The 15,616-nt window shown below is 47.0% G+C and overlaps 1 protein-coding gene across 2 annotated transcripts in view; it reads right to left on the bottom strand.

The window, feature by feature from the left end:
• sema3b (sema domain, immunoglobulin domain (Ig), short basic domain, secreted, (semaphorin) 3B) overlaps nt 1-15,616 on the bottom strand; it is an 87,584-nt gene that overhangs the window by 19,111 nt on the left and 52,857 nt on the right. For both annotated transcript variants that reach the window (XM_082959940.1, XM_082959942.1), the window contains 3 exons: nt 12,422-12,794; nt 10,984-11,141; nt 9,649-9,711 (listed from right to left, as the gene is read on the bottom strand). In XM_082959940.1, coding sequence (XP_082816066.1) covers nt 9,649-9,711; nt 10,984-11,141; nt 12,422-12,605 — 405 coding nt within the window. In that variant the 5' untranslated portion in view covers nt 12,606-12,794. The remainder of the gene's footprint in view (nt 1-9,648; nt 9,712-10,983; nt 11,142-12,421; nt 12,795-15,616) is intronic.

Raw genomic sequence — 15,616 nt, 5'->3', positions numbered from 1 at the left:
CCCAGACTCGGCAAGGGATCACTACCCCGAGTTCACCCGCCGTTTCCGGGCCGTGTTCGACCACCCAGCAGAGGGCCGGGCGGCGGGTGAACGGCTGTTCCACCTGCGGCAGGAGACGAGGAGCGCACAGGACTTTGCTCTGGAGTTCCGGACCTTGGCTGCTGGAGCGGGGTGGAACGACAGGGCCCTGATGGACCACTATCGGTGTAGCCTCCGGGAGGATGTCCGCCGGGAGCTAGCCTGTCGGGACACTACCCTCTCACTGGATGAACTAATAGACATGTCCATTCGTCTCGACAACCTGCTGGCTGCACGCGGGCGTCCGGACCGGGCCCTGTTGGTTCCACCTCCAGGTCCTCCAGCTCCCATCCCTATGGAGCTAGGGGGGGGGGGGGGGGGGGGGGGGCGCGTCCAGGGGAACCGGAGGAGGAGGCTCCTCCTGTACCCAGTGTGGTCGGAGAGGACACACTACCAACCGGTGCTGGGGGAGCTCCTCTGGGAATCGGGATGGCAGGCGGAGCACTCCTCGTTCACCTCAGGTGAGTAAGCACCAACCTCACCCAGAGCTCCCTGTTGGTCATATGTTCGTTTTAGTAACTTTCCCCTTGTTTTCTCCCTCTTTCCAGCATAAGGCGCTAGTCGATTCAGGTGCAGCTGGAAACTTTATGGATCGTGGGCTCGCGTTAAGGCTAGGGATTCCCCTGGTGTCGTTGGACCAACCTTTCCCCGTGCACTCCTTAGATAGCCGACCATTAGGGTCAGGACTGGTCAGGGAGGCCACGGTGCCACTGGACATGGTAACGCAGGGGGATCATGGGGAACGGATTAGTCTCTTCCTCATTGATTCGCCTGCGTTTCCGGTGGTGCTGGGGATTCCCTGGCTGGCCAATCACAATCCTAATATTTCGTGGAGACAGGGGGCTCTCAGAGGGTGGTCAGAGGAGTGCTCAGGCAGGTGTAAGGGAGTTTCCATCGGTGCGACGACGGTGGAGAGTCCAGACCAGGTTTCCACTGTGCGCATTCCCTCAGAATATGCTGATTTGGCTATCGCCTTCTGTAAAAAGAGGGCGACCCGATTACCACCTCATCGACGAGGGGATTGCGTGATAAACCTCCAGGTAAACGCTACACTTCCCAGGAGTCACGTGTACCCATTGTCACAGGAGGAAACGTTGGCTATGGAGACATATGTCACGGAATCTCTGAGACAGGGGTACATTCCGCCCTCCATGTCACCCGTCTCCTCAAGTTTCTTTTTCGTGAAGAAAAAGGATGGAGGGCTGTGTCCGTGCATTGATTATCGAGGTCTAAAATCTATCACAGTAGGGTTTAGTTACCCGCTACCTCTCATCGCTACGGCGGTGGAATCATATCACGGCGCGCGTTTTTTCACGAAACTGGACCTCAGGAGCGCATACAATCTGGTGCGTATCCGGGGAGGAGACGAGTGGAAAACCGCATTCAGTACCACATCGAGCCACTATGAGTACCTCATCATGCCGTATGGGTTAAAGAATGCTCCAGCCGTCTTTCAATCCTTTGTTGACGAGATTCTCAGGGACCTGCACGGGCAGGGGGTGGTGGTGTATATTGATGACATCCTGATCTATTCCGCCACCAGCGCCGCGCATGTCTCCCTGGTGCGCAAGGTGCTTGGGCGACTGCTAGAGAATGACCTGTACGTTAACCTGTTAGGGCTAGGGGGCAGTATTGACACGGCCGGATAAAAAACGTAACCGATTTAATCTGGTTACTACTCCTGCCCAGTAACTAGAATATGCATATAATTATTGGCTTTGGATAGAAAACACCCTAAAGTTTCTAAAACTGTTTGAATGGTGTCTGTGAGTATAACAGAACTCATATGGCAGGCAAAAACCTGAGAAGATTCCATGCAGGAAGTGGCCTGTCTGACAAGTTGTGTTTCATCTTGGCTCTTTTTATTGAAGACTGAGGATCTTTGCTATAACGTGACACTTCCTACGGCTCCCATAGGCTCTCAGATCCCGGGAAAAAGCTGAACGATATCGAGGCAGCCTCTGGCTGAAACACTTTATCGCGTTTGGCAAGTGGCCGATCAGAGTACTATGGGCTTAGGCGCGTGCCCGAGTCGACCCTATGCTTTATTTTTTTTCGTCTGTTTACCTAAACGCAGATTCCCGGTCGGAATATTATCGCTTTTTTATGAGAAAAATGGCATAAAAATTGATTTTAAACAGCGGTTGACATGCTTCGAAGTACGGTAATGGAATATTTAGAAATGTTTTGTCACGAATTGCGCCATGCTCGTCACCCTTATTTACCCTTCCGGATAGTGTCTTGAACGCACGAACAAAACGCCGCTATTTGGATATAACTATGGATTATTTTGAACCAAACCAACATTTGTTATTGAAGTAGAAGTCCTGGGAGTGCATTCTGACGAAGACAGCAAAGGTAATAACATTTTTCTTATAGTAAATCTGACTTTGGTGAGTGCTAAACTTGCTGGGTGTCTAAATAGCTAGCCCTGTGATGCCGGGCTATCTACTGAGAATATTGCAAAATGTGCTTTCACCGAAAAGCTATTTTAAAATCGGACATATCGAGTGCATAGAGGAGTTCTGTATCTATAATTCTTAAAATAATTGTTATGCTTTTTGTGAACGTTTATCGTGAGTAATTTAGTAAATTCACCGGCAGTGTTCGGTGGGAATGCTAGTCACATGCTAGTCACATGCTAATGTAAAAAGCTGGTTTTTGATATAAATATGAACTTGATTGAACAAAACATGCATGTATTGTATAACATAATGTCCTAGGGTTGTCATCTGATGAAGATCATCAAAGGTTAGTGCTACATTTAGCTGTGGTTTGGGTTTATGTGACATTATATGCTAGCTTGAAAAATGGGTGTCTGATTATTTCTGGCTCGGTACTCTGCTGACATAATCTAATGTTTTGCTTTCGTTGTAAAGCCTTTTTGAAATCGGACAGTGTGGTTAGATTAACGAGAGTCTTATCTTTAAAATGGTGTAAAATAGTCATATTTTTGAAAAATTGAAGTAATAGCATATCTAAGGATTTGAATAACGCGCCACAGGATTCAACTGGCTGTTGAGTAGGTGGGACGCAAGCATCCCACCTAGCCCATAGAGGTTAAAGTCCTGAGGAGGATAAACGAGGTGTGTTACCGGTTACAACTTCCATCTTACTACCGTATTAACCTCTCGTTTCACGTGTCTCTCCTCAGGCCGGTGGTGGCTGGTCCCATGCAGGAAGGTGAGGTGCCGGAGGTTCCTCCACCCCCGCTGGACATTGGGGGGTCCCCGGCGTATAAGATACGCGCCATTCTGGACTCCAGACTTCGGGGGGGGGGGGCCTACAGTACCTCGTCGACTGGGAGGGGTACGGCGCGGAGGAGAGGTGCTGGGTACCTAGGAAGGACATTTTGGACCCCCCACTACTGAGGGAATTCCACCGCCTTCATGGGGATCGCCCTGCGCCTCGTCCTCCGGGTCGCCCTCGAGGCCGGTGGCGGCGCGCTGCGGCAGCCGAGCGTCAGGAGGGGGGTACTGTCACGAATTCCACCGAAGGTGGCTCCCCTGCCTGCTCGGGCGGCACTCTGCGGTCGTCCTCACCGGCCTACTAGCCGCCGCTGATCCCTTTTTCCTTTTCGTTTGGTATGTCTTATTGTTTGCACCTGTTCCTCATTTGGTTCTCTTGATTTATGGTTATTTAAGCCTGTTTAGCCCGCCCAGGTTTGTGCGGGATTAGTTTGCGTCAGAGTGTGTTTTTGTTATTGGATGTGCTGGCGATCGACAAGTGTTATTTTATATGCATGCTGTGTACCTGTTGTTCTGGGCACTTTGCATTTTTCACGCCGGTTGTGTTGGCGTCGACCGTTTTGTGTTTTATGGAATAAACACAAATTTCCTTACCTCTGCTCTCTGCGCCTGACTCCTACCACCACTCCTAGCAGTTACTGACAGGGAACGCCAAACATTATATTTTACCTTTAGCTTCCCTATCAAATAAAAAAAATTCAACCAGCCAATCTAAGAAAATTAACAACAATGAAAAATGGTTTGATGAAGAATGCAAAAACCTCTGCACTATCATTAACAGCAGACTACATTTACATAGACTAGTTCATTTCCTCAGTGAAAACAATGTACTGAGTAAATGTCAAATGGGCTTTTAACCAAATTACCGTACGACAGACCACGTAGTCACACTGCACACCCTAATTGACAAAAAAAATTATAACTTTCTTTCCACAGGGCCGTGGGGTGAGACAGGGATACAGCTTGAGCCCCACCCTCTTCAACATGTATATCAACATATTAGTGAGGGAAATGTCTACTGTTTGCTGATGATTTGGTGCTTCTCTCCCCAACCATGGAGGGCCTACAGCAGCACTTAGATCTTCTGCACAGATTCTGCCAGACCTGGGTGCCCTGACAGTAAATCTCAGTAACACAACAATAATGGTCATCCAAAAAAGGCCCAGTTCTCAAGACCACAAATATAAATTCCATCTAGACACCATTTCCCTAGAGCACACCAAAAAAACATGCCTACTTCCACCTAAACATCAGCACCACAGGTAACTTCCACAAAGCTGTGAACGATTTGAGAGACAAGGCAAGAAGGGCCTTCTACGCCATCAAAAGGAACATCAAAATATTTTAATCAGTTATAAAACCCATTGTCCTTTATGGTTGTAAGGTCTGGGGTCCGCTCACCAATCAAGAATTCATAAAATGGGACAAACACCAAATTGAGACTGCATGCAGAATTCTGTAAAAACATCCTCTGTGTACAACGTACAACACCAAATGATGCATGCAGAGCAGAATTAAGACGATACCCACTAATTATCAAAAATCCAAAAAGAGCTGTTAAATTCTACAACCCCCTAAAGGAAGTGATTCCCAAACCTTCCATAACAAAGCCATCATCTACAAAGACATTAACCTAAAGAAGAGACCACTAAGCAAGCTGGTCCTGGGTCTTTGATCACAAACACAAACAGACCACACAGAACATCAGGACAGCAACACAATTAGACCCAACCACATCATGAGAAAACAAAAAGATAATTACTTGACACATTGGAAAGAATTAACAAAAAAACTGAGCAAAAACTGTAATGCTATTTGGGCCTAAACAGAGAGTTCACAGCGACAGAATACCTGACCACTGTGACTGACCCAAAATGAAGAAATGCTTTAACTGTGTACAGATTTAGTGACCATGGCCTTGCTATTGAGCATAGCCTTGCCTTTTGTACTTTAACTATTTGCACTTCGTTATAACACTGTACATAGCCATGATATGACATTTGAATTGTCTCTATTCATTTGAAATGTTCACTGTTCATTTTTGATTAATTATTTCACTTTTGTTTATTATCTATTTTACTTATTTAAAGACGTTTCCCTTGCCAATAAAGCCTTTTGAATTGAAGGATATAAACAGAAAGAGATAAAAGAGAGAGAGAAAGATACTGTAAGAGAGAGAGAGAGAGAAGCGAGAGCGAGAGAGTGAGAAGCGAGGGAGAGTGAGAAGCGAGAGAGAGAGAATGAGAAGAGAGAGAGAGAAGGAGAAGAGAGAGTGAGAAGGGAGAGAGAAGGAGAAGAGAGAGTGAGAAGAGAAAAAAGGTATGAAGAGAAGAGGCTTTAAGAGAGAGAGGGAGGGGGGATTGAGTCAGTGATCCCAATGTCAGAATCAGGTCCCTGACTCCACTCACATGGGTCACCTGACCCCTGACCCCACAATACCCCATTCATTAAACACTCCTCTCCTCTGACTGAGAAAATGCACATCACTGCCGCTACGCAGGGCAGGTTACTACAGCACACAAGGGCGGGTGACTCTCTCTCTCTCTGTTTTTATCCTACTCTCTCTCTTTCCCTTCCTTTCTCTTTCTCTCTCCCACCTCTATCTCTGTCTCTACCTATTCATTTCTCTAATCTTCTTTATTATTCTCTCTCTCTCTCTTTCTCTCTCTCTGTCTTTATCCTTCTTTCCCTACATACTATACATGCTGCCTATATCTCTCTACCCCCACCCCCTTCTAACTCTCTCCCTCTATCTCCCTGTATCTCACTCTCAGAGTGCTGAACGCTTGGCTGGTCTGTGGTAAGAGAGTGGCACTCTGAGAACCAGGATAGAGAAACCATCCAGGAAACTCCTTCCTTTAATAATGTTAATGACTAAGAATAACACGGTGCACAGTGGCAAGGTGCTCCCATAATTAAGCACTTTACAGTAGAAGGAAATCCTTCTGAGCAGTAAAAAAACAAATAAAATCCAAAGCATACCCCTGGACAGTTTTGCTGGCAAATTATTTTGCCATTACACAATGCCATTCTACTTAGCAATTCTGGAATGAATCCCATGTATTACCAGACAACATTTCACGTTAACTTTTGGCTAGGACTGCAGGTTAAGCAGTCTAGCAGAAAGCCGAAGCCATTCAAATAGATCTAACTGTCCTGTCCTTTGTGACTTGTTTACTGGCTGTGTGAAGTTCAGTATATTACTTTGATTATTAATGAGCCAAGCTGGTGGGAGCCTCTTTGTTTCTCTGGGGAAAAAACAGGACAGATAGAAAAACAGATAGTGAAAGAGGAAAAGAGAGAGAAAGAGTGACAACTTGTTTTAAAGACAACTCTTTTTTTCTTTCCTGCCCTGGTTCAGGCCACTCCCTGCAGAGACACACACAGCACTATAATTAGGGTCAAGAGAGAGATCACTGTGTGTGTGTGTGTGTGTGTGTGTGTGTGTGTGTGTGTGTGTGTGTGTGTGTGTGTGTGTGTGTGTGTGTGTGTGTGTGTGTGTGTGTGTGTGTGTGTGTGTGTGTGTGTGTGTGTGTGTGTGTGTGTGTGTGTGTGTGTGTGTGTGTGAGTTTGTCTCTCTCAGGTGATATTAGGACCTCACAGTCAGCTGATTTATGAGCTCATGGAGTCACATTGTCTATAGCATAGCCCACCTTTTCTCCTAAAGTCCTATTCGCACGGGACTAGTATTACTAGAGAACGTTGATTATGTAACTATTACCCCGTTATTCCAGCGGACGATTCGGACTGCCCTCTGTAATTGTAATTTTTTTTCAATAAATGTACAGTTATGACAGAAGCCTGGAGGTTTCTTTTCTAGGCGTGAAGATATTTCAACAAGTCCAGGTCGATAACAGGCTACGCTGTTACCTCGAGCTTGCTTCCCAAGTCCAGGCCGATAACAGGCTACGCTGTTAACTCGAGCTTGCTTCCCAAGTCCAGGCCGATAACAGGCTACGCTGTTAACTCGAGCTTGCTTCCCAAGTCCAGGTCGATAACAGGCTACGCTGTTAACTCGAGCTTGCTTCCCAAGTCCAGGTCGATAACAGGCTACGCTGTTAACTCGAGCTTGCTTCCCAAGTCCAGGTCGATAACAGGCTACGCTGTTAACTCGAGCTTGCTTCCCAAGTCCAGGTCGATAACAGGCTACGCTGTTAACTCGAGCTTGCTTCCCAAGTTCAGGTCGATAACAGGCTACGCTGTTAACTCGAGCTTGCTTCCCAAGTCCAGGTCGATAACAGGCTACGCTGTTAACTCAAGCTTGTTTCCCAAGTTTCTAAACCATACCAAACCATCTTTTGTATAGTGTCGCCATTATATTTGAATTGAGGAATATTTTATCGATCCGCGGTATACGTCATAAAATCATCGACTGTAAAAAAACATTTAGGCCCTTCATTTATAGGCTATGAGCAGCACGTCATAAAATGTATCAAATCAGTTATTCTTTTCTTGCTCAAACCGTGAGCAACACCTGTCAAACTCCAACATTTCTTTCAAAACACAGGGATTGGCATGGGTTTAGTATTATCAGAGGAGTTTGGAGTTTGCCAAAAAACTGTCAATTATTCTGGCTGGAATTGTTACACTCCTGCAATATAAAAATGACTGACAGATTCAGACGGGACTAAAATTACAGATGTGGTGTTTTGTGCTCGTTACCTGACCTCCAAATTAAATTTTTATTTTATTTTACTAGGCAAGTCAGTTAAGAACAAATTCTTATTTACAATGACGGCCTAGGAACAGTGGGTTAACTGCCTTGGTCAGGGGCAGAACAACAGATTTTTACCTTGTCAGCTTGGGGATTCGATCTAGCAACCTTTCGATTACTAGCCCAACACTCTAACCACTCGGCTGCCTGCCGCTACCTGCCCCCCCAGCATCACCTGCCCTCCCCAGTAAAACTAATCCTGGCCGAATAGGATTTAAGACAAATACAGACAGAAGACCAAAACCTCACCTACATCTTTTATGAAAAAGAAAGGAGAGAAAGAGAGAGAGGACAAACAGCTGGTTTCATCCTTCTCAGTGCATTCAGACACCCACGTCAATCAGTGATGCTTAGTGTAGTCTGTCTGTTTCTTTATTTAAACACAACACACCACAGAGCAAACACCCAGGAGACCAGATAATGACACTGCCTAATCCACACACACACACACAGATGAATGTATGCACACGTCTACAGTCAGAGACACACACATGCTGACGCCATGGTCAGGGTCACCATGTGAGATTGAGAAAAGGGAGGAAACGGAAGAGAGAGAAAGAGGAGGGAAAATACAATGAAAGCATTTATCTTGGGCCCTAATGTGATCCTACTTCTTTCCTTTGCTCATTCTGTCTTTTCCTCACCTCTTTTCTCTCCAGCACACACACACGCACACACACACACACACACACACACACACACACACACACACACACACACACACACACACACACACACACACACACACACACACACACACACAAACACACACACACACACACACACACACACACACACACACACACACACACACAGTTCTTTAGGTGAAACAGGAGCCAGTTGTGCATTATGAATGGGGCTCGTTGTCGGTCTCCTCCAGCTGTGTAATCATACTGATTAGGGGTTTCTGTTATCCAGAGCTCCACACACACACACACACACACACACACACACACACACACACACACACACCACACACACACACAGATCCTGCGCACGCACGAATGCGCACGAACACACAAGCACATCCACGAACATGCATTGTGTGAATACACACACACTCGCATACAGACACACATTTAGCTTGAAGTGAGCGAGATAGATGTGCAAAGTGTACATTTGGGTGGTCTGAGTGGCCTAAGGAGTTTGTAGGGTGTGTCAGTGGAACCCGGCCCTGTCTGCACCCACCTACAGCCAGAGGAAGGAGCGTTCAGGCCCCAGGGCAGAACAATGACGAGGATTGGACAGTCACACACATTCACCATCCAACACAAACAACCCAGTCAACCAACCCTTTAGTTCACTGACATACAGTGCACTGTAGTTACTAACACTTCCGCTCTATGTGAGTGGGTGAAAGACAGGAAAGGATTGGGAAATCAGAGAGTGAGATGTGTCCAGATATACTGTAGCTTTAACTGGGTGGTGATATTGAATGAGAGTAGTGTTGGAAAGTGACCTGTCACAACTGGTTTATTTCTGTCTGAGAAGTCTTACATCCTCAGAGTCACAGGAAACAATGTACTACCTGCCTCTGTGAGATACTGTATATCAGAATAAACATGACTTTGAGAGTTTAAAACCTAAAAAGAAAGTATTTTAACTCACATTGATGTCCTTTCCTGCCCAGTTACACTCCTCCCTCCAGTCCACCGGGGCTGGCCAGTAGATCTGAAATGCACAGGTCAGAGGTCAGAGGAGGCAGCAGGATGGAGATAGGTCTGGGGTCGTGACCTCAAGCAGGGAAAGGCCTGCCCACCACCCTGAGGGACATTTCTGAGGGAGGACCTCTCTCCTCTCCTCCTTTCTATCACTCCCCCTCTCTTCCTCTCTTCTTTTCTTCCTGGACCCCATACCATGAAAGAGCTGAGAATCCACAAGTCACACAGTAGAAAACCACACGACCACGAGCGAAAACAGCTTTAACGACAAGAGAGCCACTAGTGCGAAAACAAGCTGTAAATCATATCTCACCAAACCACAAACAGAGTCAAACAATCTGCTCAGCACTCAGATTTCACACAGTCTGCAAGAACCTACAGACACTGTAAGGTGTAGGGTTATAGAGTGCATGTTAGGCTGGTTATAGGGTATGGGTTAGTGAGTTACGTGTGTGTGTGTGTGTGTGTGTGTGTGTGTGTGTGTGTGTGTGTGTGTGTGTGTGTGTGTGTGTGTGTGTGTGTGGGTTTTACTATCTTTGTGAGGACCGACCAGAAGTCCTCACAAGGATAGTAAAACAATACAAAAATTCAAGTGGGGACATTTCGACGGTCCCCACAAGGAATAGGCACATTTTAGGTTTAGGTTTACAATTAGGGTTAGGGTTAGAATCAGGGTTAGGGTTAAGGATTAGGAGTTAGGGTTAGGTTTAGGTTTAGGGGTTTGTGATTAGGGTATAAGGTTATGGTTAGGGGTTAGGGAAAATAGGATTTCGAATGGGAGTCAATTGTTTGGTCCCCACAAGGATAGTAAAACAAACGTATGTGTGTGTGTGCATGCATGTGTCTGAACGTGCGTCCGTCTGTGTGCATGTGTGTGAGAGAGGTGTTGACAGGTAATCACAGATTGTGTGACCCCCAAATCGCCATGGTAACCACTGATCTCCATATCTGCTTTGAGGGGATGAGAGTGAGATGAGATCCATCAGTCTGTCAGCACAACTGTGACATGCTAGAGCACCACTAACTCACTCTCTCTACGATTATCTACCACAACAAAGATATCTGTGTGTCCAAACCTGGCTCGTCTTATCTTAACATCACATTTTTTACCAAATGGATCATTGGACCGTTTGAATGTATGTCAAATGACACACAGGAAATATCAATGTAAAACAACTTTTTCAGTTTCATGAAAATGTCAGATTTATGATATTCACTAACACTAGTGAAAACATATTCACATAGCATAGGGTAAAATGGACTGGTTGACAGGCGGACTGACCTTGTGCTCCTGCTTGGCGATGTTATCCAGGCTGAGTGACAAGAGGAAGTTGCGTGCGCCCACGAACAGCCGTCCCCTCTCCTCATCCAATAAAAGAGCGCTGAAACAGCACGAGCGCTCCAGCTCGAACCGCCGCACGCCATGGAACTGCTGCAGCTCTGAAACACAACACACACAGTGGATCATACAGACATTACATTGAACTCTCCTAGTCAAAAAAGCCCTGAAATGTATGTTTTTCCTCAGAGAAAATAGGTGTTTTGCTATGCTTATGTCGATAAATGAGACCCTATTTGATGGTTTGACGTTTTTTACAAGGCCATACAATTGGAAGTGGTTATTTAGCTCTACTGCCAGGGTCAGTCCAGGGCAGAATGGCACAGGAGGTTGGTGGCACCTTAATTAGGAAGGACCGGCTCGTGGTAATGGCTGAAGCGGAATATTTGGAATGGTATCAAATACATTCAACACATGGTTTCCGTCATTCCATTCGCTCTGTTCCATCCATTATTATGAGCCATGCTCCCCTCAGCAGCCTGATCTCTGTTACAGCTTTGGAATCAGCTGTCTCAGCAGGGCTTCGAATATCTGGAGAATTGAAGCCTCCTCTCGCTTCTCTTCTCATAATAATACAAATATATGCCGTTTAGCAGACACTTTTATCCAAAGCGTCTTACAGTAATGTAAGGGTGACTCAATGAATATAAACCCACAACCCTAGCGTTGCAAGTGTCATGCTCTCCTCTCCTTGGCCTAATCTCCTCTCTCGCTGGGGAACCATGGAGACAGGGATATCCCATGATTTAATGGCACATGCTCCAAACAGGGCCTGTGTCATCATGGAGATGAGTAGTAGGTCTGGAACACTAGTAGGTTTCTGAACTACTGATAAAGTAGCTACTTTCCGGCTAGTCTTACAGCATGGGATGATGATGTCCCTGTCATTCATTAATTCCCTCCCTCCCTCCCTCCCTCCCTCCCTCCCTCCCTCCCTCCCTCCCTCCCTCCCTCCCTCCCTCCCTCCCTCCCTCCCTCCCTCCCTCCCTCTCAATCTCTCTCTCTCCACTGGGGCCTTATGTTTTGTGCAGGATAGAAAAGCACCTAGTTTGTGTGGGTTTGTTGAAGCGACTCAGGAGACAGAACCCAACCCTGTTCCAGTGAGCCCGGCCAAGAACAACAGTAACCACATTAGTCCTGCTGGCTACTGTTCAGAGGTGTTTATGAAAAGGATATGCCTCTATATTATAGGAGCTGGAGCGTAGCAGGGGCTGGGGGCACTGAGACGGATACTCTCAAAGTTATTGCTTCTAGTCCCTTAATTAGATTTTGTCTGCCAGAAAGGTTCAGATATACACATCCACGGAAACAAACACACACTCCGAAGCACATCCAGTCAGACTGCAACACACGCAGCAGTGTTTAACCGGGCAGGCCTTACCTTTGTAGGAGAGCTTCATGCGAGGGGAAGAGGAGGATGGGTGTGAGGAGGACGAGGAGGGTGAAGAGGAGTCACTGGTCTTGGGGATTCCGCTGGACGAGACCTGGGAGGCCATGAGTCCCAAGAGGAGCAAGGAGCTACATGTCACCATCATCGCCATCATCATCATTACGGTCATCATCATGGCGTCCTGGGGTTGGCAGTAGCCTGGCACGGCTAGCGTTGGAATGGGTTGGGTTGTTGTCGTCACGCTCCTCTCCAATCGGTTGTCAGCCTTCCTGCGTAGTGTGGCGTTCCCTGTTCTGCGTCTGCTGTATCGGACACCTCTCAGCTCTGATGGGACTGAAGCAGCTTCTCACAGTGGCACTGGAACCTAAAAATAATCAAGCAGAGAGGCACACTTTACAAAGCCGGCCGGCAAAGGTAGATCTCTACCCCTCCCTCCCCTCCTCCCCTCCTCCCCTCCTCCCCCTTCGAGCACCAGGAGGTAATTTTAGTCAGGCACAGAGGCTAATGGCTGATGCCCAGCCCCACTCCTGTTAATGCCAGCTTCTATAAAGACCATCTATAATCGCTTCACATAACGGGACGCCATCCAAGGCCCATCAAACACCCAGCCCTGGTCACCTCTATGGGTGGCAGGGGGTGGGGAGGACATGGTAAGCTGGGAGGGGTAGGGGCCCAGTAAAAGACATGTGGGGTGAGATATGTTGGGTGGCCCAGTGCCATGTCCAGTCTAATCCCCAACACAAGCGCCCCCTCTGTGGCAGCGCCAACACGGCCTGGGATGGCATGTCTTCTCATTCCTCTCTGTGTCTCTGCTATCCAACTGGCAGATCATTTTACACCAGATGACTTTTCCTCATTACCGGCAACCACTAATGAAGTGCACTGCAAATGAACTGGCCAGTCAAAGTGATTGGATGCTGGATATGTGTGTGTATGGACACTTCTACAGCTATTTTACCAGGCTCCTGGTATGTGAAACACATACTGTACAGTGCACATTTTCACATGCACTAGCGTACAGTACACGGGCATGCACTCTCACATGCACACACACAGGCACACACAAGCACACACGCACTCATGCACACACACCACAAAGGAATGCACATCGCACACATACAATCAAAATCTTTCACCGCTTTGGACCCTCTCCTCAGACAGCCACAACAATAAAGTGATTCAGTGGAAATAGCCTACTTCAACATTACTGTACCTCAGTAACCTCCCTGTTGGCACCTTCAATACAATACGACTCCCTCTCTCCTTCTCATTCTTTCTCCTATCTGTCTCTGTCTCTCTCTCTATCCCCTCTGTCTTTCTCCTATCTGTCTCTGTCTCTCTCTCTATCCCCTCTGTCTTTCTCCTATCTGTCTCTGTCTCTCTCTCTATCCCCTCTGTCTTTCTCCTATCTGTCTCTGTCTCTCTCTCTATCCCCTCTGTCTTTCTCCTATCTGTCTCTGTCTCTCTATCCCCTCTGTCTTTCTCCTATCTGTCTCATTCTCTCTCTCCATCCCCCTCTCTTTCTCTCTATGAAGAGTACGGCAGTGGCTCAGAGAGAGAGAAAAAGAGGAAACTCAATAGTGTGCAGTGTTGAGGAGCTCAGTGTGTCTGTTGGTCAGTGGGGATGTTAAAACAGAAGTGGGGCCCGGGCTCCGGGGAGATGGACGGTCGGTGGCCTCATGCTTCCAGCACAGTCATCTGTTGCTCTTCCCCATATCCAGTTCCCCCCAGGGCTCGTCACCAGCAGCCAGGACATATTGAAGTTCTCAGATGGACTAATGTGGGCCTGAACTCTGCTCTAAATCACTGTCTCTCTGCCTCTGGCTCTACCTGCTACTGTCTGTTAGAGTGTTACCCTCAGTCAGGACCCCATTAGGCTGGGCTTACACAGTAGGGAGGTAGTGTGGTCCCAGTACATACCATTTAAATGGGAGAGCTTGGAGGGATGGAGGGATGGAGAGCCTGCCAGATGTCTAGGTCTAGTTAATGTATCCACAGGCTCTCTAACCCACAAAAGCATCACAGCCTATCCGCTGCTGTGTGTGTGTGTGTGTGTGTGTGTGTGTGTGTGTGTGTGTGTGTGTGTGTGTGTGTGTGTGTGTGTGTGTGTGTGTGTGTGTGTGTGGTGTGTGTGTGTGTGTGTGTGTGTGTGGTATGGTTTGGAGTAGGGAGGCGGAAATATTACTGACCTTCGCAACATACCTGACAACACAGACCTTAGCCTAAATTCTAGTTCTATATCTGAGTCCCAGCTCACAGTTCTATATCTGAGTCCCAGCTCACAGATCTATATCTGAGTCCCAGCTCACTGTTCTATATCTGAGTCCCAGCTCACAGTTCTATATCTGAGTCCCAGCTCACTGTTCTGTATCTGAGTCCCAGCTCACTGTTCTATATCTGAGTCCCAGCTCACAGTTCTATATCTGAGACCCAGCTCACTGTTCTATATCTGAGACCCAGTTCACTGTTCTATATCTGAGACCCAGCTCACAGTTTTATATCTGAGTCCCAGCTCACAGATCTATATCTGAGTCCCAGCTTACAGTTCTATATCTGAGTCCCAGCTCACAGTCCTATATCTGAGTCCCAGCTCACAGTTCTATATCTGAGTCCCAGCTCACAGTTCTATATCTGAGTCCCAGCTCACTGTTCTATATCTAAGTCCCAGCTCACTGTTCTATATCTGAGTCCCAGCTCACTGTTCTATATCTGAGTCCCAGCTCACAGTCCTATATCTGAGACCCAACTCACAGTGCTATATCTGAGTCCCAGCTCACAGTCATATATCAGTGCAGGAGTCAGTGTATGGTCTTGGCACGGCAGAGCATGAATAATGGGCCTATTGAGGTGTTAAGACAGCAGGGCTCTCATAAAGTCCCAGCTCCCAGAGCAGAACAGAACAGTGAGGGACCAGAAGTGCCACATTAACTCCGACACAGAGAACACTACTCACAATATCAGCTACGTGTAAGTTATACAGGGAACCTCTCTTTACCGGTCCAACACGCTTTTATATAGATTTACCACAGAAGATCTGCCATAGCAGAAACATTGCCCATTAATTTGTTTAAAGGAGAGGCACCTTACATGTTAATGAGTAGACTGCAGAGATGGCATCAGTGGAATGAGCGTAGGGTCTGAACTAAAACACACACTAGCACACACACACACAGAGAGAGCACGAGA

Source organism: Salmo salar, chromosome 13 (assembly GCF_965601325.2).
Source record: "Salmo salar chromosome 13, fSalSal1, whole genome shotgun sequence".
Lineage (NCBI taxonomy): Eukaryota > Metazoa > Chordata > Actinopteri > Salmoniformes > Salmonidae > Salmo > Salmo salar.
The sequence above is the reverse complement of the archived record's forward strand: the minus strand, read 5'-3'. Positions and strand labels throughout refer to the sequence as shown.